Source organism: Python bivittatus, unplaced genomic scaffold (genome assembly GCF_059951505.1).
Source record: "Python bivittatus isolate LINGU-HERP-01145 unplaced genomic scaffold, Pbiv_v1 ctg000310_np1212, whole genome shotgun sequence".
Taxonomy (NCBI): domain Eukaryota; kingdom Metazoa; phylum Chordata; class Lepidosauria; order Squamata; family Pythonidae; genus Python; species Python bivittatus.
The window spans coordinates 13181548-13205046 of record NW_028277054.1 but is presented as its reverse complement, the minus strand read 5'-3'; the positions used below and the strand labels follow the sequence as shown (position 1 = coordinate 13205046).

Here is a 23499-nt window from a genome sequence, read left to right as displayed (position 1 = left end):
TGCCCGAAAACGCTACAACCACAGGATGCTTTGGTTAGCACAAAAGATAGCACAAGACAGCAGCGACAGAGACAATAAGCTATTCCAGCCTCCTACATCACATACTACACTTCTGGGTTATCCAGGGCCTGTAAAAACATCTGCCATGTTAAGGTGTGTTGGGAAGAGATCGCTGAAATATTGAAAGCCACTGCCCATGGGTGGGGATGACACTGAGCACTAAGAGTGTGACTCAGTAGAAAGCAGTTTCCTATGTTCTTAGAATACCTATTTGTGTTCACTCTATGCAAATATTCTGAGAAGTTGCTTGGAAAACCCCACTCTGGGACAGGAAGCCAATACCCCCCTCCCAGCCCCAGTCTTGTTATTAAATATGCTGCATGAAGATGGGGGAAAGGTGTGCTAAAAATCACTGGTTGTGAATCCACACAGGCACTCTTGGAAGAAAGAAGCAGAACCTCTTCCATGCCTTAGGCCAGTGTTTCTCAACCTTAGTAACCTTAAGATGCCTGGACTTCAACTCCCAGAATTCCCCAGCCAGCGTGCTGGCTAGGGAATTCTGGGAGTTGAAGTCCAGCCATCTTAAAGTTGCCAGGTTGAGAAACACTGTCTGAGGCAGTCTTACATAGCAGATTTCAGGTATCTAGTTCGGCCTTCCCGCTACAGATATGTCAAACCTATAACTCTCTTCTTCAAATTTACATTAGAAATGCAGAAAACATGACATGAATCCTCACTGGAAGCTGATAGACTGAAAATAATTTTGCAGGAATTTATTCATGAGGATCAATGTGGGTTTTTACCTGAAAGACAGTTAAAGGACAATGTTACAAATGTGTTGGACATTTTGGAATATTTGGAGCAACATAATGAAAAACAAGCTGCATTGATCTTCTTAGGTGAAGAGAAGGCCTTTGACAATTTGAACTGGGCTTTCTTGTTCAAGGTTTTGGAAGATATGAATTTTGGAGAGAACTTTATAAAATGGGTATGATCGATTACTCTTCACAGAAAGCACAAATAATTGTTACTGGAGATCTAACAAAACCCTGTGAGATGCAAAAAGGAACCAGGGGTGCCCACTGTCTCCTCTCTTGTTTATTCTGGTTCTTGAAATACTGAAGAGATATAAGACAAGATGAGAGGATTGTGGGGGTAAAGAAAAAGAAACCTATAAGTTAAGGGCTTTTGCGTTTTTGAGGGGGGACTAAGTTGGTGTTGGTTCTGGAAGATCCTTCAAAGGGAATTGAAATATTAATTGGCAAGTTAAAAGAATGTGGTGCATTAGCAGGTTTCAAGATTAATAAACAGAAGATGAAGATGTTAACAAAAATGTGAAAATAGAAGATCAAACAGAATTGATGAATAAAAAGGGTTTTAAGATTGAGAAGAAGGTAAAATATCTGGGTATCGCTATGACAAATATGAACTGTATGTTATTTCAAAATAACTATGTTAAGATACGGAATGAAGTTAAAAAAGAGATGTTAAGATGGGAGAAATTACAACTGTCATTGCTGGGGAGAATTTCTGAGATAAAAATTAATGTTTTGCCTAGAATGATGTTTTTGTTTCAGACAATACCTGTTTTGACAACTGATGCCCCTTTTAAATAGTGGCAGAAGGATATATCTAAATTTGTGCGGCAGGGGAAAAAAACATGAGCTAAATATAAGGTGTTACAAGATGCAAAGAAAAGAGGAGGATTGGGTTTACCTGATTTGAAATTGTATTTTGCAGCTTGATGTTTAGTTTGAATGAAAGAATGGATGTTGCTGAGAAATAGAAGTTCTAACTTTTGGAGTTAGAAGAACATGACCTGAGATTTGGGTGGCATGGTTATTTGTGGTACGATAAAGTCAAGGTTAAAGTGGATTTAAAAAATCATTATGTTAGATGTGCCATATTGAAAATATGGAATAGATACAAGCCAAGGTTGTGCCCAAAAACACCTTTGTGGATCTCAGTACAAGAAGCATTTTATAGATGAGAAGTAATAGGCAGACGCAAATGGCTAACTTATCATGAGATACTAGAATTTTGTCAAAGGGAATGTAAAATAAAATCAAGAGAAGCAGAGAGATATAGTTGTCAGTGGTTATAAAATGATGTACCATTGGTACATATCACAGAAATTGTCTAGAACGCATAAAGACACTTCACATTTATGTTGGAAATGTGAACAACAAGAAGGGACATTCTATCATGTTTGGTGGACGTGTAAAAAAGCTAGAAAATTCTGGATTCAAATACATACACCGATTCAGAGGATTTTAAAGATTAATATACAATTGAAACCAGAGGTTTTTCTTCTGGGACTGATGGACAAACAGTTGGCAAAAGGTTACAGAACTTTGTTTTTTTACATGATAACTGCAGCAAGATTATATGTACAAAGATGGAAAGATTCGGCATTACCCACAATGGAGGAATGGTTGGTGAAGGTGATGGAACGTGCTGAGATGGCTAAATTGACTTCTTTGATCAAAGAAAAGATAATATCTGTGTTTATTGCTGACTGGAAACCCCTTTCAGACTTTTTGCGAGAAACAGAAAAAAAATGAAAATCTGACTTAAGGTTTTGATGATGAGATAGGATACATTATAGAAATAAGAAAGTTATGTTGTAACTATAGAGTAAGAGGTAAATTTATAATTGTACTTATAATTGCTGCAAAGAAGATTGGAAACTACTTCTTTGTATCTTTTTACTTTGTTTTTTTTTTTACTTTTCTTTTTTTTCCCTTTCTTGCACTTTTAGCTTTCCCTTTGATATCTTTCTTTTTCTTGTCTTTTTCTTATTTTATATTAGTTTGTATTACTTTTTAATCTTCCTTTTTAAGAAATCTTTAATAAAAATTATATATATGTTTTTATATATATAAAACACACACACACACACACACACACACACACATATATATAAAAAGAAACGTGGAAAACACAAAGGGTCATTTTATCATGTTTGGTGGACTTGCAAATAAGCCAGAAAATGTTGGGTTAAAATACACATAGTGATACAAAGAATCTTAAAGATTAAGTTGAAACCAAATATTTTCTTGTTGGGACTAATGGACAATTAGGAAAGAGTTATTTAAGATTGTTTTTATATATGGTAACTGCTGCGAGATTATTATATGCACAAAAATGGACAAGTCTCGTCCAGTCTTCCACCTCCCCTTTTTAGGGAAGGTGGTGGAAAAGGTGATCGCGCGGCAGCTTCAGAGGATCCTGGAGGAAACAGATTATCTGGACCCCTATCACTCAGGGTTCAGGCCTGGTTATGGAACAGAAACAGCATTGGTCGCACTTTTGGATGATCTCTGGCGAGAGCGGGATGGGGGTAGTGCATCCATCCTTGCTCTTCTTGACCTCTCGGCGGCTTTCGATACCATCGACTCTGGTATCCTTTTGGGTCGGCTGCAGGAGTTGGGGCTGAGTCGCACAGTGTTGTGCTGGTTCAGTTCCTTTCTCCAAGGCCGAACCCAATTGGTGTTGATAGGGAGCGAGAGGTCCAGCCCCCGGCCCTTACTTTGTGGGGTGCCTCAGGGTTCGGTGCTTTCACTGCTCCTATTTAACATCTACATGAAACCGTTGGGTGAAATCATCCGGCACCACGGGATGAGGTATCATCAGTATGCTGATGATACCCAATTATATATCTCCATCCCGGTGTCTTAAGTGATGCTGTGACTGCCCTCTCGCAGTGCCTGGAGGCTGTGGGGGCCTGGATGGGGGACAACAGGCTTCGACTGAACCCTGGTAAGACGGAGTGGCTGTGGGTACGGGGAGCCTCAAGATCTAGGAGTTTGTCATCTTTGGTTCTTGACGGGGTCGCACTACCCCAGACAGACCCGGTGTGTAATCTGGGGGTCCTCCTGGACTCACGACTCCTGCTCGAAGAGCAGGTGGCAGTCGTGGCTAGGAGGGCCTTTGCACGACTTCGTGTTGTGCGGCAGTTATGCCCCTTCCTGGATCAGGAGGCCCTCCGCACGGTCACCCATGCCCTGGTCACCTCCAGGTTGGACTACTGTAACGTGCTCTACATGGGGCTACCCTTGAAGAGTATCCGGAAGCTACAGCTGGTGCAGAATGCGGCGGCGCGGACAGTTCTCAATGCCCCTAGGGGCACATATAACACTGCTGTTGTGTGAGCTGCATTGGTTGCCAGTTTGTTTCCGGGTCCAATTCAAGGTGTTGGTCATCACCTTCAAAGCCCTTCATGGCACAGGACCCGGTTATCTGAGGAACCGTCTCGCCCCAGTCATCTCAGCCCGCCCCACTCAGTCCAGCAGAAGGGGCAGGTTGCAGACCTCACCGGTCAAGGAATTCCGATGGGTGGGGTCTAGGCAGAGGGCCTTTTCTGTTGTGGCTCCCGCCCTATGGAATCTCTTGCCTCCCGAGGTCCGGTGTGCCCCCTCCCTCATGGCCTTCAGAAAAGGGGTTAAATCCTGGCTCTGCCAGAAGGCCTGGGGGCCGGATGGGGGCTCGCATCTGTGGAGATGGCTGGTGGGGCGATGGGTTTTGACTCCCCCCCCCAGCATCTTGAAGGTTTTTAGCGCTAAAATATACGGGGGGGGGGGTTAGGACATTTTTAATGTACATTTGTATTTTAATTATTTATGGATTTTAGTCACTGTTGGAGGGATCGGTGTGTTTGTTCTTTTTGTTATTGGGAGCCGCCCAGAGTCACCCGTTGGGGGAGATGGGCGGCATACAAGTTTAATAATAAATAAAAAAATAAAAAAAATAAAAAATAGAAAGACTCCGAAATACCCACAATGGAGGAATGGCTGGTGAAGATGACAGAATTAGCTGAGATGGCAAAATTGACTTGTCTGATTAGAAAAAGGACAATAACTACATTTATTAGTGACTGGAAACCCCTTTTGGACTTTTTGCTGAAAAAAGAAAAAAAATGAACTTGTGATTTATGGGTTTGATGATTAGAAAGGGTAGACTGTGGAAAGAAGGAAATTATATTGTAACCTTAGAGAGAGAAGGTAAAATATAAATGCACTTATAATTACTGTTAAGAAGACCAGAAGCCGCTTCTTCATAGCTTTTTCTTTGCTTTTTGCTTTCTTTGTTATTTCTTTCTTTGTACTTTTTTCACTTATTTTTGTGTACTTTCTTTACTTTTTCCTTTTAGAATTGATATTGTTTTTATTCTCTTAAAATTTCTTTCATAAAAGTTATATACGTATTTTTAAAAACCATAACTCTCAGAGGCTGCTCTGAAAGTGGTGGATAATTTCAGTTGTACTTGATTGCTCACTGTCAGTTACAGAAGAATCTCTTACAACTTTCCGAACTCTGGGGCTCGAACGTCACATTAGGGAAGATGGCCCAGATCAGTACGATCTATCCAATCCCACAGAAAGATGTAGAACATCTCATCTGCCTCTTTTACAATATTCTCAGGGAATCTAAGATGACCCCTCTAATTTTAAAAGCAAGCTATTTTAGGGGAAAAAATTAGCCTTCCTTTCAGGTCAATACAGTCACGATAATGGCATTCTTTCCCCCTAAATTATAACGCTGAAATGAAGAATGACCTGGGGGAAACCAGGCGTGGGATTTTGTGCACAAGCATCAGACCTTCAGCTTTAAGCTGACACAACAGTACCTTGATTGTGTACTCAGATCCACCTTGTATTTTAATGCAACGTCTTCCTCATTATCACCATCAGCTACTGTTCTGGATCTGATGCTCTGGGGCTCCTGTTATTTCAAAAGCAGGTGCCAGATGCTTGATACCTGCTTCCCTCTGCCTTAGAAACAGTGGACAAATCTGAACAATGGACTCGACTCACTCTAGCCAAGAACGTGAGCTTCCTAGTATGGCTGAATCTCCAAGTGTGCCTCCTGATATCTGCCCTGTGGAGTCCTTGATCCTCTCTCAGCTTGGTGGTTTCCTTGCAGACATTTCATTACCCAACTAGGTAACCTCATCAGTGCATGTGTGTGCAGTGCATGATCAGGGCAGTGCATGATCAGGGCAAGCGCTGATGAGGATACCTAGTCGGGTAATGAAATGTCTGCAAGGAAACCACCAAGCTCAAAGAGCACCAAGGACTCCACAGTTCAACCCTGAGCAACTATATTCTCTTCTACTGAAATTGCATTGTGACCGTACTCACACGGAGAGTTTGCACTTCTGGAAGATCGGTGTAGCAGCAAAGGAGGATATTGTTGGTCATACTGAAGCTCTCACGTACTCCCAGGTGATAGAAAAGGGAAGGCTGGCATAGGCTGTGACTCATCTCCACAACCACCACATCTGCAGAGATAGAAAGGGCAGACAGAAGTCATCAACCACAGAGCACCAGCTCCTCGACTTTTCCACACCTGCCCTCACCTGGTAGCCGGCCAAGGGCTGGTAACTGAGGCCACGGGCCATTTGTCTTGAGCAGCAAAAGTGCCACCTCTCGCACAGAGAAGAAAGCACTCTGATCAGGGACACAATGTTCCACAAAAACTTAAGAATCCCCAATGATCGTAACGTCCTTAAGACCAGACCCTGCTGCTAGTTCACTGTCCACCAAGACCCTTGAGGTTTTGTGCAGCTTTGCAACCAGCAACCAAACCCACCCACGCAAGTCATCAGAAGGTTAGAGCTCCTTCTTGGAGAGAAGGCGAGAGGAGCCGATTGTCCCAAGGACAATGAGCAAAACACGAAGCTCAACACTAAAAGCCACACTGTGTGCTTTGCAGGCAGAATTTCCCAGGATATCCTTGGAGGAACTGAGAGGGAATCCAGGCTGAAATCTTGCAAAACTGCTGCTGCTCAGTCGAAACAATACTGAGACAGAGGAACTAACAGCCCTAGGGCAGTTTATACTGATTAGTTACTAACTTGCAAACTTTTTTCTTGTTCCTTTTTAAGTGCATGTACAATTATTGACAGGAATTGTTTTTAACATTCTTGTTCTTGAAAATTGCTGCTACGCTTGTCTAGTAGATAAGCAGATGTGTGTGTGTGTGTGTAAATATAGGCATTTGCATGGGGAGATGACTGCGATTATCTTTAAAAGGAGGACTTGTAAAACAACCCCCCCCCCCGCACACACACAAAATGTTGTTCCAGCACCCATTTTCTCTTTCTAACAGGAATCATCCTGTTTAAAGTTCTGGCCAGTTTGTTAGGCCCTTTTGCTATGGCAATCTGACTTACTTTATATAGGAAACCCCTTTTTGAAAAGTTGCCCAGTTCAATTTAAAGATTAAAGATGCACGAGGAGGAGACTTACAATCAGACGCTGCTCAACAACCTGATGGTAATCTTTCCCAGTATTGTAAGTAGGGTCTACTGCATTGTTTTTTTTAATCACAGCAATTATTTTACCTATAGGAATTACCATGTGTATATTTTATCTATATCCATGACCACTTTTTCCTCTTTTAGAGGGGTGCACCAAGGGTCACCTAATCCTGGGCTGTGTTTCTTCTTGAATTCTTCTGAGATGACAACTCTAGATTTGGATGAAGGTCAAGAAGGTCAATCCTGTTTCCTTTTCCTCTCAGAGATCAGGCTTCTAGAGACTGAAGGAGGAGGCTGAAATCTGAAGATGGCCAAACTCACTCTGGGGTCACCGACAAAGATTGAAAAATGTTATTTCCAAATGACAACAGGTGAAGAGTGACTGGTCAGAATAGACTGCAAGAAAAGGAAGATTGTCCCTATTCAGGGTTACCTCTAGTCTGGAAGGGGCTCCAGGCAAATAATGCTCCAGAGCAGTGTTTCTCAACCTTGGCAGTTTGAAGTTGTATGGACTTCAACTCCCAGAATTCCCCAGCCAGTATGCTGTCTGGAGAATTCTGGGAGTTGAAGTCCCTACATCTTCAAACTGCCAAGGTTGAGAAACACTGCTCTAAGACAGCTTCCTCTTTCTTCAATGGCCACATTAGCACATTTAGCAAGAATGCACTAGCAATGCTCCAAATACATTCACTAAGCTGTCAGGTACATTTCCCACAATGCTCAGAGCAAGGCTATATCAGATACACTGCAGGAAATGAACCTGTAGGGAAGTCCAGTGAAGTCATAAAGGTTGGTGCGCCTGGAAGGCAAACCGTAATTAAAGGAGGCATTCCAAGGAAGGTGTGTGTGAAGTTGGATGTTGATTCTCTTGGACACATTGCATGAAGTGTGGCAGTTTGACAAGTGGTTCTCCAAGTTTTAACTTACTCAGCTTGCCAGGCATGAATCGATGAAGGATATGTTCACTCTCATATCCTTTGTGGCTGCTCTGGTAATTACATTGCTTCTGACCTGGCCCCAGCACAAACTTCATTCATTTCCATGAGTTCCTCTTTCTACACTGGACTCCTTTTGCCTTCTTGAGAAGCTCCATTTCACACTTCCCTGCAAGGCACACTGTAGAATATCAAATCTGACGCGGAGGATTCAGGCACTCAAATGTTACCAAGGGCTGAGAAGTATTAATGGTGTTTATGATATGGGTAGATTAAAACCTTTGGGATGTCTACTTGCTGATGTTGCCATGCAGGAAAAGAAAATCCAAGGTTGTGAAGCCAAAAATTATAGTTGCAATATGGAATGTAAGAAGCGTGAACTTGGAAAACTCAAATAGAGAAAGAGAAAACGAATCAACTGCACATTGACATCTTAGTGAATTGAAATGGACTGGAATTGAATGGTTTCAGTCCAAAGATTTTACTGTTTGCTACTCAGGACACGAAAAAGACTTTGCTTTCATAGTTAGGAAGGATATAACAAGAAAGGTATTTGGATGCAATTCAGCCAGTGACTGAATAATATCAATTAAACTTTGTGGACAACCCGTTAATATGATGAGTATCCAGGTTTATACTCCAAGCAGTGAGTTTTATGGTCAAGTTCGATCTGAAATTGACAGAACTTGCAAGCTACATCTGATGCTTGTGGTTGGAGGCTGGAATGCCAAAGTTGAAAATATTAAGTAGGAAAATGTAGTTGGCCTAGATCAGTGTTTTTTGAACTTGGCAACTTTAAAACGTATGGACTTCAACTCCCAGAATTCCGTAGCCAGCATGCTGGCTAGGGAATTCTGGGAGTGGAAGTCCACACATCTTAAAGTTGCCAAGGTTGAAAAACATTGGTTTGGATGGTGTAGGAAACAGAAATGAAGCAGGAGAACCACTTATCTAACCAAATAATGGCAACAAATTTGGAGAATGACACACTGGACAACAGATTGGAAGAGGTCGGTCTATCTACCAATTCCAAAAAAAAGAAGACTTAGCAGAGTGTGTAAAGTACTGCACAATATCCTTAATTTCATGTGCTAGCAAAATAACACTCAGGATCATACAATGCAGATTAGAACCTTATATGGGAAAGGGAAATAGCAGATGTTCAAGCTGGCGTTAGAAAAGCTGGCCTCTAACCATGTTCCATATACACTATTACTATTTCCTCTGCATCTGCTAAAAACAGAAGGCTTCAGAGAGGCACCAGCTCAGGGGAAAAGTACCTGCTTTGCACGTTGAAGGTTCCAAGATGAAGTCCTGCCATTTCCAATTTAAATTAAAATTAAAATTTAATTAAAATTAAAATTAAAATTAAGGCAATAGGTATTGTGAAATAGCTCTTTGCCCCTGAACTCGAAAACCCATTGAATGAGATGCACTAACAGCATTCAATGGCTTGTTTTCTACATGATATTCACTCAATTCATTCTATCTTATAGTTGGATTACAGAATAATTAGTTTAGATTTCATTAACAAAAGTCTGGAATAACATATCCTCCAATATCAACACCAAAACAATTGCTTTACTTATTTGTTCTTTACTTCCTTGTGATCATATGTTGTAATTATTTCTATTGCCGATTTCATTTTAAATTCTGTTCACTGCCCAGAGTCGCCATACACCTTGGAATAAATAAATACAATCTAATGGCACGCTTCTTTATGTGTTCAAGGACTTGTACATTAATTTTCCATTGGCTCAAAGTAATTTAATAATAATTTTAAAAAGCTGCAGCAATTGCAATACCGTATAAGACTGAACAGCTTCTAAAAAACTGAAATTCTTGATGCAATCTGAAAGCTTTTTCAGGCATCTGAAAAAGAACTCTCCGGCCTCTGATCTACTTAAATGAATTTTCTCCAGACTGCTGCAACTGCAAAGTTTCTGTAAAAACTCACTATGTACACAGGAATGTTCACCAAGTAACAGGTAGAATTGCTTTTCTACCTTTACTAAGCTAATTTAATTCCCATATTTGAAAAGAAAGCTCTGATTTTACTGAGTCCGAAACGAATAGAGTCAGACTTGCAACAAGTTCAGGAAATTGCAGGAAACATTCTGGCTGGATCTACACAATACATTAAGCCTGCGTGTTTAACCAGGTTTTCAATAAAACCATTAGGTTTACGCAACTTGCTGGATTCACATAAAACCCTCAGACAAAACCAAGCCTGCCACATTATGCCTTAGCTTTAAAGTAGACCCAGCTTTTAACCTGCATTTCTCCCACCCCAACCAGTTCTTGGTGAAGTAAATCAACTGGTTGGGTGTACACCTTAAGCTTGTGTAAATCCAGCCACTACAATTAGTGGGATGGGCGGTGTCCAAATTTGAACTATAAACAAACAAACAAACAAACAAACAAACCCACCGTCTCCAAGTTGGCAGTCGAAGTCCAACGCACAGGATGGGCGGAGAAAGCCTGGGTTATGGTTTAGGGGGTTGCATGAACCCACTTAGAGGGGACCCCTGGCCAAATCAAAGCCCCGCCAGGCAGAGCTTAGCGCGCGATCCCAATCGACCGGGGCAAGTAGCGCGGAGCGAGCGACTCACCTGCGTTATAGAAACGGTCCAGCGTGTCCGTGTCCCCCAGCATCAGGGTGCCAAGGGGCACCGTGACCAGCTCCGTGCCCGGGACCTCCCGGCAGGCTTCCTGCAGGCACAGGAGGGGCAGCGGCTTTTCCAACTCCTCGGTGAAGACGTAAACCACGCTCAGGGCTCGGGTCCGCCCGCCGCCCTCTCGGCAGCCGGAGCTGCCCGCCGAGGAGAGCGGCTTGCTGGGGGTGAGCGCCATGGCCAGCGTGTCCTGCCAGAGGCTGCCGGCTCTGCTCGCCCTGCAGTCGTCCGCCTCCATCTCGCCGCCACGCCTGGCGGCCGCGGGTTCCAGACGCCTGTCTTCAGCCGTCCGACGGACCCATCTCGCGGGCAGCGAGCAGACCGAGGTCGGAGCCAGCCAGCCGGCGGGGCGCGCTCCCTCCCGCACCGGCTCTGGCGGACTTGCTCTCTCGCTCTCGCTCTCTCAACGGCTGTTTACAAACTTCCAAGGGTGCGCAATGACAACCCACGTGGCTGTCCCGAGTTCCGCCCGGGCGGGGGCGTCGGAGCCCAATTCCCCAGAACCCCACCGCGGGCCGAGGAAGCGGGTGCGGCGGCGGCGGCTGTCGGAAGCCTCCCGGATATTTTCTCCTTCCTGTGCGCTCCTCGGGGCGAAGGGGCGGGAGGGCAGGCAGGGCGGGCAGGCAGGCAGGCAGGCGGGAAAACGCCCACGAGCTGCTGGCGCAATCTGGGGAAAGGCCCCAGCTGGAGCACCGGCGCGAGTCTTTCCGCCGCCTTTCCTGCTGGCGCAGCCCGCGGGGCGAGCGACAGCGCCCCGATTGTGCAAGACCGAGCACGCAGAGTCGGCCAGCCGGCCGGGAAGAGCGAACCCCAGCGATGCGGCGACTCCGTGGCGGCGGCGCACGGCCCTGCCTCTTTTCCAGCCCCGGCCCCGGCCCCGGCTGGCAGCTCCAGCCTGGCATCCAGCCTCCCTCGGAATTCTCTGAAGTTCCGGGAGAGTTGGGCGTCGCTACCGGAGAAGGGGGGCTGTGGGAGCCCTCTTCGCAGGAAGGGGCGAAAACCACCGGGAAGGAACCTCTGGAGAGCTGCTGCCTTCTAAGTCTCATAATATGTATTGTCGAAGGCTTTCATAATAGTAAACAACTTCCTTCCTTCCTTCCTTCCTTCCTTCCTTCCTTCCTTCCTTCCTTCCTTCCTTCCTTCCTTCCTTCCTTCCTTCCTTCCTTCTTTTGCCTGCCTTCTTTCCTTCCTTCTTCCTTCCTTCTTCCTTCCTTCCTTCCTTCCTTCCTTCCTTCCTTCCTTCCTTCCTTCCTTCTCTCTCCTTCCTTTCTTCCTGCTGCCTGCCTGCCTTCCTTCCTTCTTGCTTGATCCTTACCTCCCAACCTGAATTACCCGACAGATCCCATTTTCACATGGCTGCTTTCTAGCCTTTATCTGCTGGATCTTTGCAGCCAGAACTGGCAGCCCTAAGTGAACTCATGTTGACGGTCCTCATGGTACATTTGGTTATAAATGAATCAAATGCTCCAGGTTCACACAACATGTAAGCCACCAAAAAACCCCTGGAATCCACCATCCTTAAGGTTAAAAATAACCAAATGTGAATGGAGTCACTGTGTTTATAAATTATTTGGTTAAGCTGTTGGGTGAATGCAGTCTTACACTGGCAATTTCTGTCACTGAGTAAATTATATCCCTACTTCAGAAAAAAAATATTTGAAAGGTCAATATCCATCTGTTTTAATGTTTAATGTTTGATTCTTCACTCTGGGATGAGAATGGGAGTGAAAGTGATGAAATGAGGCAGGAATGAGCTACCCAGTTCTCCAGATGTTTTGGACTCCACCTCTCACCAGCAGCCAGCATCACCAGTAGATAGGGAAGATAGAAGCTGTAACAAGTTGTTGTATCTCTAGAGTAGTTCTAGAGTCACAACTTTGGCTCATTTTAGCTCATTACAGTATTATTTTCACTAGCTGGGTTCACATTTTGCACTAAACCAGCGATGGCGAACCTATGATACCCATGTCAAAGGTGACACACCATGACTTTTGGGTGACATGCCAGCGTTCATCAACACCCAACAACTATTCTCCTTGTTTGAGTTACCAAAGAAAGTGAGTTTGCTTTACTCGTATTTCATTTTTGTAATTATTTGATGTTTCTTTACATAATACATAACACCACACATGATTGGACTGTATTTTTTTTTAATAAATGAATATGTAAAGAATCGCTTCTCTTTTGTTTGGGGGAGGGGGGGTGACATGCCAGCAAAGTCAAGTTAGGCATTTTCTGAATTTTTGACACTCCGAGCCCAAAAGGCTTACCCACTAAACCAAATCAGACCCAGCCCATTAGGGCTTAGCATGGCGGATGAATCTCGACCATTGAAAAGCAAAAGATTTGGGATCAGCTTTCAAACAAGCCCATTCTATAGCCAACCAAGTGGCATTTGTCCATCAAAAAAACAGACTTGCCATCACAGAAGATTTGGTGTTCCAGCTACAGACAACAAAGTGGGGATTCTTGAATTATTAAGTGTCAAATGAGGATACTTCCAGACTGAGGCTTTCCCAAGGCATTGTACCCCTGCATTGTCTTCACAGATTTTTAAAAAGCTTTTAAGTGGCAAACCCAGAATATGGAAGATGCTGGGGGGAAACACAAAACAGTCACATTTCCAAAATAGAAGATCCATGGGTCTTCTGTAATATTCTGTGAACAAGGTAATGTAATGGCCTCATCTGGAAGAATCTCAGGTTGCATGGGAGAGCATCTAACCACTGCTCCTCTAGGTCAGTGTTTCTCAACCTTGGCAACTTTAAGATGAGTGGACTTCAATTCCCAGAATTCCCCAGCCAACATGCTGGCTGAGGAATTCTGGGAGTTGAAGTCCTCCCATCCTAAACTTGCCAAGGTTGTGAAACACTGGTTTAGCTGGTAAGAACTGTGTATCTGTGCCTTCATTCATCAGACTTAGGTTCACCCTCACCTCTGTAGCTCCTTCAGTTAATGCAGTGTTTCTCAACCTTGGCAAGTTTAAGATGGGTGGACACCAACTCCCAGAAGTGCTGGCTGGGGAATTCTGGGAGTTGAAGTCCACCCATCTTAAATTCGCTAAGGTTGAGAAACACTGCTCTGGATACTTCAGAGAGGAAGAAGGCAAAATATTCATACAACCAGAAGGGGAAATAAATAGAGGGTTAACAAGCTTATTGGGGAAGTTAAATGCCATTAAAACAAGCATTACTTCAAGACAGATACATATGATTCCTAGATTAATGCCTGTAACATATTTCAGGCAGATTGGTATACCTGTGTCAAGGCCTATGCAGCTGGGCAAGACCAAGGAAGTAAGATCCTGGAATCTTCCAGGAAGGTCTCCTAAAAGCTCCTCTGGGGTAAATCCAGTATCTTGAAAACCACAACTGGAATTCCCCAGCTTCAATTATAAGGCATTTATGAAGATGGAGTCCCTGCAATATTTAAAATGCTTCTTCCCAAGTTTCTTGCCACGCGGGCTGAGTTGCCCTTTATGAAACAAGCTGACAACAGCTGTCCCAGCTGCCCCACACAGCCGTCTCTGACCAGGATCAACCCGTGTAAGGCGAGACTCTCTGGAAAAATGGCTAGTGATGGCCCATTGTCATGAGGTGAGGGGGGCTGAGACCCCCAAATGTGGCTTCTGAGTTATGGCACCGACTGGGGGACAGCCTCCGGCTAGAAGTGGAATCAGGGCCTTGCAGAAAGTGGTAAAACCGGAGTTTTTCCAAAGGGCCTTCAGAGACAAATTGTTTCCATTGCATCAACAGTTTTGGTTTATTATTCAGCTTAATTGGTATTTTTGTTATGGCTTGGGATGGGCGGAGGGGTTTTGGAATTATTACCCTGGATGTTTTAGTGTTTCATTGTATGTTTTCTGTTTTTGTGAGGAAGGAAGTGGCAACAAACAGTAAGTTACTAAGAAAGTTTTAAGGGGAGGGACAAACCTCTATTTAAACTTTTATGTAAGTTGCAACTGCAATTGTTATTGTTGTGTGTGTGTGTGTGTGTGTGTGTGTGTGTATATATGTATATATATATATATGTATATATATATATAAACATTACATTATATCATATCATATCGATAGATAGATAGATACAGATACAGATACATAAAAGTCAAGGTGGCCAACATACCTAATGCTCCTTCCTTCCTCCTCCTCTTTCCCCACAACAATAACCCTGTGAAGTGGGTTGGGCTGAGAGAGAGGGACTGGGCCAAAGTCTCCCAGCCAGCTTTCATGCCTAGGGAAGGCTTAAAACTCACCATCTCCTGTGGGGAGATGTACTATCAGACTTGCAAGATTCTGTTAATGTAGCCTTACAATAAAGTAGAATTAGCTCATCTGGCTGTGTTTCCTATTTGATCTACCTGGGAAGGCTAACACATGCCAGCAAATGCACAAGACATTTGGGTACAGGAAGAAACTATTAGAATATTGTTTATATCATCTTTATGGTTGATCATCACATTTGGGTATGTTTTACAATGTACATAATACACAAATACAATAATATATGTGTGTAGCGTATAAATGACAGCCAGTTTGGCATAGTGGTTAAGGAATTAAGCTAGAAACTGTGAGACCATGAGTTCCAGTCCTGCCTGAGGCACAAAGCCAGCTGGGTGACCTTGGGCCAGTCCCTCTTTCTCAGCCCTAGGAAGCAGGCAAGAGCACAACCACTTCCAAAATCTTGTCAAGAAAACTGCAGGAACTTGAGCAGTTGCTAGGAGTCAACTGACTCAAAGGCACACACACACACATACACACACACGTTTATAAATACACATACATACATAAGGGGTGATTGATTGATTACGTGCGATCAAGTCATTTTTGACTCCCAGAGACCACATAGATAGATAGACCACTTAGGGTCTATCAAAATCCTTTTACCAATAAGGGTGCGTGATCCAAAGAGCTCAGAGATGTCTGATGTCAAGAACTCCACAAATAAGGGCCTGCAGTTCAACAAGAGTTGTTTTCAAGGGGTCGCCAGTAAGGGCCGGCAGAGCACAGGTTCCCTCCATTTACAAGAATTGGGCTTTTAACAATCTGCTGTGTAGATTTCATTCCAAATGCTTATTTTCAAGAGTAAGCACATTTTGGGTAAAAAGCGCCAACCAAATGGGGAAATCACCAGCCAGTTTTCTGCCTGTCAAAACCTGTTCTGAGAAAGTAGGGCAGAGTTTTCAAACTTTTGCCGTTAATGGTATTCAACTGACCCAACAGAAGGAAGGAGCTCTGTTGCTTCTTATCACTCTGCACATGGCGGAATACTTAAAGGTGGTAGATCAGGGACATGGTATTCATTTAAGGAAATATGTTCAGTGTAGAGATAAAGGCTTAGGGACCGAATTTCCCCATTTTACCTGATATACGTTTCTAAAGCCAACAATTCACACCACTAAAAGGGCATGTATGCGTAGATAGATGCTCAGGCCTGGGAGTTGTTCTGGAGTTGCTTATTTTGTAGAAAGCCTTTGGATCTTGCCACTCAGCTGAACAAGGCTCTCACCTGAAGTCAGGGCCTGATCTCTGGCTTCAATGAGTCTGTACTGTAGATGCAACATCAAAGGAAAACAGACTGGGAGGGAGAAGAAAAAATGCAAACTCAGACATTATTATAAACTATTATACAGAGACGTTATTGCATGGAATAATTACAGTCCAAGAAGAGGACGAACCTGAACTTGCTGGCATCTCCTTTCCCCTTGTTTTCCTTTCTGAGAAAAATAACCCCCATCTGGTCCCTCGCCTGTACGAGGTGGCTGAAAACGGACAGGCTGCATTCACAGCACTTATTCCTGAATAAACAAGCAAAGGATGATCTGCAATGTGTCAGAAATAGTATGGATGCCAACAAGCTTGTTCCAAAAAGATTTTTTTCCAGCAAGGCTATAAACAACAGATGTTTATCGGGTGGAGGGAGTTCAGAAGTGCTTGTGAAGATGTGCTCATTCTTCCAGTTTCTCTTCCCTCTTTCCTGCTTTAGGTCACTTTTAGAAATGAAGTTTAAAGGAAACTGATTTCTGTGCAGTGGGGGGGGGGGTGACTGGGAAGAAAAGGGGAGGGGGAGATTAGAATGGAGCAGTCATCAACATTCCAAGTCACTATCCAATTTACTGTGCCATGGAGGGGGGGATCCCATCCCCGGGAGTCAAAAAAGTCAAGATGGCAGCTGCAAGTTCACAGTCCAAGCCACCCCTTCTTACGTGTGTCGATGAATGTTAAAAAGAGGCGGGGTTTCAAATTTACAGGTGTGGCCATCATCTGGCCCGCCTGGAAATGCCCCAGCCCATAGGTATAATTTGGGGCAGTGTTTCTCAACCCTGGCAGCTTGAAGATGTGTGGACTTCAACTCCCAGAATTCCCCAGCCAGCCTATGCTGGCTGGGGAATTCTGGGAGTTGAAGTCCACACATCTTCAAGTTGCCAGGGTTGAGAAACACCGCCTTGGGGGATTTTTTTTCTCAATGTTTTCTTCACAGCTCCCAGACAGATCCAGCCCATTTTTTAACTCAATCAGTTTTTTTGCCAGCTTCTCCCTCCACATCATATTTTGTCCTGTTCTGTTCAATTTTCTGGGAGTTATTCTGCTAATGGGGTCCCAGGTCCCTTTACCCAATTTCTTTCCAACTTCCAACAGGTTGGAAAGAATAAAAGCAAAGCAAATTCTGCTTGGTTAGTAATACAGACCTTTGTTGGCTCACAAATGAATCCTGCAGGGAGGATGTGCAACTCCTTTGCCTGTAAATATAGTTAACCGGTTTAGGTTCCAGTCATGAACTTCTGTCCCATTAAAAATCACAATGTGTTAGCAACTTCTGCTAGTCTTGGCAGGGGTGTATAAAGTGTTTTAGGGGTGGGCTTCAGGTTGTGAATTTCTGGCTTAGGGTCATGTGCAAGCCAGTGACGGGCCTGCTTCCCCCAGAAGACGCAACGGACTTTGGCTGCAAGTTGGCGTATTTAAACCGGGCTCTGCTGCCACTGCTGAGCTTGAACATCTGTAAATAAATGCAAAGATCACAGAATGCCAGGATGCCTCCACCAAACCTGAGCGAGTGTGGCACTCTGCCATTTTTCTCCAGCTGGAACAAGAATGGGTCGGCTTAGCTGTATGTTCAGCTTCACCAACAATGCGCCTGGTTCAAAGGGTCACCCAAGGGACCAGCAGCTGGCTTCCAATTAAGAGCTTCCTGATGGCTGTGCAATACTGCTTGAATCTCCCTTTTCTTAGAATTCAAGGCTGGCTCTTTCTTCTTTTGACTTGACCTCTCATGGTTTCCCACCATCAGGAAAGTTCTGAAGGTGTTGTTTGTTGTGACATCCCCATAATGGTTCATTCATTGTATGGTAAACTGGAGACAAGCAGTTCAGCCAGGGCTACCTTCAGCCCCCCGGCCTCCTTTCACTGCATAGAGCTGCCTTTGAATGTGATGCTGAACAATTGGCATTAGGAAACACATAAATCTGTAGCTTAAGATGATTACAAAACAAAGAGCAATCGTCACGCTCCCTGACCCTGCAAACACCTGTAACAATATTAATTTTATTTCTTCATTCCTTTAGAAAATGTATATGGCCACCTGTCATATATATGATCATCCTAGACAGCTCACGGTAACATCCAATAAAAACAGAATAAATATGACCAACCTATTCTAGCCCAATGCCTGGGGGAAGAGCCAGGTCTTCACAAGCATCTGGAAGGCTAACAGGGCGGGGAGGCTGTTCCAAGGGATCAGGGCAGCCATGAAAAAGATCCATGACCAAGATCCCACCAGATGGCAACATTTAAGGGAAGGCACCTCAATGCGCCCACCAGATCTAACCTGGTAGGACAGGTAGATACCCTCAAGCTGAGGCGGTCCTGCACGTACAATATCCAAGCCTCTTCACATGAATGGCATGGCCGTTCCTATTTCCTCATTGCTCTGCCCACCAGCCCTTACCACTCAAACCAATCAACGAACCATTGCTCTCCCCCCAAAAGATTGCTAATCTTTTTCAAATCATCGTTTATTCCTCTGTGAACAACCCACTGTCTCTCTGGGCTTGTCCATGGGTTAGGAGAGGTCCTGGGAAACCAACCCTATAACAAGAGACTATAATAAGTAAAATGTTCTGGGTTCGAATGGCAATATTCTAGATATGGCTGAAAACCTCCCGTTTTGAAATTCTGGAGAGTTAATGCCATTCATGGTTACGTCTCAGGTTAGACAGACCAAGGGGTTGATCCAGTTCAAATGCTAAGCCTTAATGTGGTTTGTTTGTTTCCAGTTTAGCATCATCTCCGTCCCCTAAGACTCACATTATGGCTGAATTAGGTACACCACATCTAGAGTACAAAAACCTGGACCGCCACGAGATGTTGGCAAAGGGGGATTTTTGTATCCCTTTTAGGCCAACTAATGTTTGTCTGGATTTCGGCAGCTCAGATATGGCGGCCCCAGCTCAGCATCATGTACAAACCAGACCAATGGATGGAACCCTCCCTCTGAACTCTAAAACTTGGAAAATGCACTCAGCTGGCCTTGGATGACTTACAGTCCTGAGCCTGTGCCATTACACCCCATATGGCTTGGATTTGGGTGCCATCTGTGCGCACTACTGACGTGAGGCATTTATGTCCTGCCTTTGAACCGGCCTGCCAGTTGGCTTACCAAATGGAGGCAGGGTGCGACGATGAAGTCAAAGAAATGGCCCTCCCCCAAGAACACTGTAATATTTAAACGGTAAATGGCGCACTTGCCACCCTAAAACAATACAAAGGAAGCGTGGCCAGAAAAAGTAGAACGGTGTATTTTGCTGGCGTCTCTTCCTCGCGCATCAGCCAGTCTGTCACTTAGTGAGGAGCAGAACAGAGTCCACCTTAAGAGATTCAGAACCAGGTACCAAAGAGAGAGACCCTTCCACGTTTCCTTTTTTCCTTGTATTATTTCAGTGAGTTACGGCTTCTTGATATCATGCTTGTATGCATTGTTTGCTGCCCAGAATGATGTACTTAAATTTTTGAAATAAATAAATAAATAAATAAATAAATAAATAAATAAATAAATAAATAAATAATTTTTTAAAGAGCCAATATGCAGAACAAATCTATGTAGATCCCTCTTTATGGGACACCTGCACACTTTTTTCCCTTAATCTCTCATTCTGTTCTCCCCCTTGTGTGTGTCTGTGTGTTTTTTACCCATTTCTCTCTTCTCCCCTTCCCTCCCTCCCTAGCCCAATGGTTGCATTCACACAGCATGCTTAGCCTCTTTACTGAATAAATCCATTTTCTCCCTTTGTACAATACAGGTAGGTCGCAATTAGTGGGAGTTTGAATAATGTGATATTCGATTCAGTGCGAATCATAAATTGATACCAGGTTGCGTTTCATGCGGCCCAAAATTCAGTTAATGTGTAGCGAGAAAGCTACTTGTGAACAGCCTTGTAGATTTTGTTGTGCGGACCACTTAGTCATTTTAACATACCTTCAGTTGAAATCAGGTTTCTTACAAGCAAGAATGAAAACACAGAGATGGAGATAACCTGATTAACAGAAAAAACAACAGAAACCTTTGGAATAAACACATGTAGTATACAGACCGTTGTCTCACACCTGCAGAAGCAGCCAGAAATGACCCCAGAACAAGCCGGTAGTTCTCATTTTGGATCCCAGCTCCCATCAGATCCAACCAACATGATCAGTGGCAAGGGAGTGTGGGTGTTATTGCCAAAATATCTGAGGGCACTGGGTTGCCTATTCCTGCCTTAGCTTGTTTTGTAAGGAGGTACAACAGGTTACAAGAACAAAAAATCCTGTTGCATGATTATTACTGTACAATGAATCTGTCAGGTCATGTATCCTGATTTTAGTGCCAGCTAAAATTCCTGGAAATTGTTGTTTTGACATATCTGGAGTGTGTCTGGTTGGGAAAGGGCCATAAAATTACGGTAAGGTTATTCGAAGTTTTTGTTGCCATTGCAACACACTTTCACTTTTCTTCCAAAATCTGTAGAGTTGAGCCAGTTTTAATGACTGAAACATCTACAGCTCACTTATCTTTATAAGATTAGCCTTTTAAGGTAGATAGCAATATGAGGAGTCAGCAGTGAGCTATGGCTGTTTTTATCTGTTTTTTTGGTCATTTTTATTATTGTAAACTAAAGAGTAGGTGGCATATAATTGTATGAATAAACAGACAGACTGTAATGGTGCTGTATATGGGAATGACCTTGGGAGACAGGAGGAAGATCCGTAGCCTAGACAACAGTCGGATAAACAAAATCTGAGTTTGAAGGAGGAGGAGTGGAGAAAGTGTCTCAGAAGAGACCCTCCCTAGTTTTGGGGAGAGTAAAAGTGAGGGACGGGAGCGATACTTTCAGACTTGCAAGATTTTGTTAATGTAAACTTACAATAAAGTTAGAGTTAGTATTCATTGTGCTTCTTGTCTGGACTACCATGAAGACAGAGTCTATGGACCATAATAGGCTAAGATTTTTGTTCATTTCATTCAATATGAATTACTTTTAGATTGTAAGTCCCTTGAGATAGGGACTTCAGCCCTCAGATCTACTTTTGTTCTTATCAAGAATCATGCCCCTAGACAACATGACACCATAACACCAACAACTACAATAACCACCACTATGGATGATACCAGTAACATCTATTAACTGTTGAGCTGAGGAGTCCTCCTGATTTAAATTTAAAAAAGCAATACAAACTCTTGACAACCAGCAACCATGCTAACAAGGGAAGACCAAAGGGAAGCATGGAAAACCTCTTCATAACAATAACTGGCTTTGCCTAGTACAGTAAGCCATGGTTTATTTAAATGTGGTTTGTGGAATAAGCCTCAGCAACCAGGTTTGCAGAACACGCTAAACCTGGGAGGTGCAATTTCCCATCAGTTCAGAACCACAACAGGCTTTGTTCTGCATGTTGAAAGCTGCACTTCAAAAGTGACCTGTGAAGTGTTTCAGGAGCTTTACATGTTTCTTTGCTTCTAATACACCCATTTATCCCGTAAATGTATCTAATCCCCCTGTGAAAAAGCCCCTCCCTTTTTTGCCCTCTCCAAAAAATTGGGGGAGCTCTGAGACATCCCAAAAGGATGCTGGTGTACCACACTTTTCATACTCCTATGCTAAGTCACAAACCATACTTTATAGTTCACAAAGATGGTCTTATCATTTAGTGCAGGGTTCTCCAGCGTGGTCAAGATCGACCCCCAAGAGTCGATGGGACTATCCATGATTGTTGTTGCTGTATTATTAGAAGTAGTAGTGCTATTAAAGTAGTATTTATTAAATTCTTTTCATATAATAAATGTTTGGGGGTCAATGAAGAATCTGAAACTTCAGGAAGGGGATGATGAGCTGAAGAGTTTGAGGACCCCTGGTCTAGTGCTTAGTAACCAACATGTCCAGAATCGCCACCTTCAGTGTCCCAGCATATATATGACTACTCCCAATCCAGCCTCCTCCTTCTCTATCCATGTCACAGAAGTCTCTCAGTGGCTGGCAGATGGACAGGTAGATGGTGTACCAGCCGCTCAGAAATTCCACCTTGCTTAATAGCTTGTTGCAGTTCTTTGGCCCTGGAGATTAATCCAAAGGACATCAGAAAAATAGCAGAGACAGGAACACAATTGACTCAGTCCTGACATCACGGCCTCCATTTATCTCATATGTCAGAGTGGCCTTCTTGACTTTTGGATTTCAACCCCCATCAATCCTAGGCAGCAGCACGGCCATGGCCAATGACATGAGACTATGAGACAGTAGTCCAAAATATCTGAAAACCATCATATATCTTGTGTGAAAGCCTTTCCCATATCTGACTGTGGATCAGTCAAGTCCATAGCACACAGATAAGCATATACTGTATTGACCAGGTCTTGCTCAAGATTTGAAGGCATAGTGGGCAAAATGCCTTCTGGTGAGCCCCCTCCCCTCTCTTGGTGGGCTCCAGCAAGCAGCAGGACAGCATCAATGATCTGAACATCCCCAGAGAGGTAGACCTGTCCTTCTGATGTAGTTCTGCTTGGAGGGATTGTGGGAAATTGAAATGGTCTGATGGCATTGTGGGAAATTGAAATGCAGCTAGATGCTAAGCCAGGAACAAAAAAGCAGTTAAGGGGAGGCATGACAGGTAACAGCAATTAGCTGGCCGGGCAGCTTTCCAAGGATGCCAGATGCTGACATTGGACTTGTTTGGAAGTTAAGTCCATTAGATAACTTACATATTCATCCTTAATAGTTAATAATCCTCTCCTCAGGCTTTCCAATGCTCTAGATACCCATCTGAATGTCATATCCTCTTTTCCTCTTAATTAGTAAACTTCCTGCATTTTAATTATGTGGCATTTTACTTTTCTTGCTCCCAGTATTTTTTCAAATTTTGTTTGCTATAAAATTGAGAGCCAGTTTGGTGGAGTGGATAAGGCAGTGTTTCTCAATTTTGGGAACTTTAAAATGTGTGGACTTCAACGCCCAGAATTCCCCAGCCAGCCAAGGTTGAGAAACATTGGGTTAAGGCACCAGGCTAGAAACTGGGAGACCATAAATTCTAGTCCCACCTTAGGCACAAAGCCACCTGGGTGACCTTCGGCCAGTCACCCTCTCTCAGCCCCAGGAAAG

At 43.6% G+C, this 23499-nt stretch overlaps 1 protein-coding gene across 1 annotated transcript in view; it reads right to left on the bottom strand.

Annotated features, from left to right (window-relative positions):
- The window catches only part of MAP3K6 (mitogen-activated protein kinase kinase kinase 6), a 50412-nt gene extending 38490 nt beyond the window's left edge, over nt 1-11922 (bottom strand). Inside the window, 2 exon segments of the mRNA XM_007435518.4 lie at nt 6144-6283; nt 10812-11922. Coding sequence (XP_007435580.2) covers nt 6144-6283; nt 10812-11112 — 441 coding nt within the window. The 5' untranslated portion in view covers nt 11113-11922.
- Nucleotides 11923-23499: the final 11577 nt, after the last annotated feature.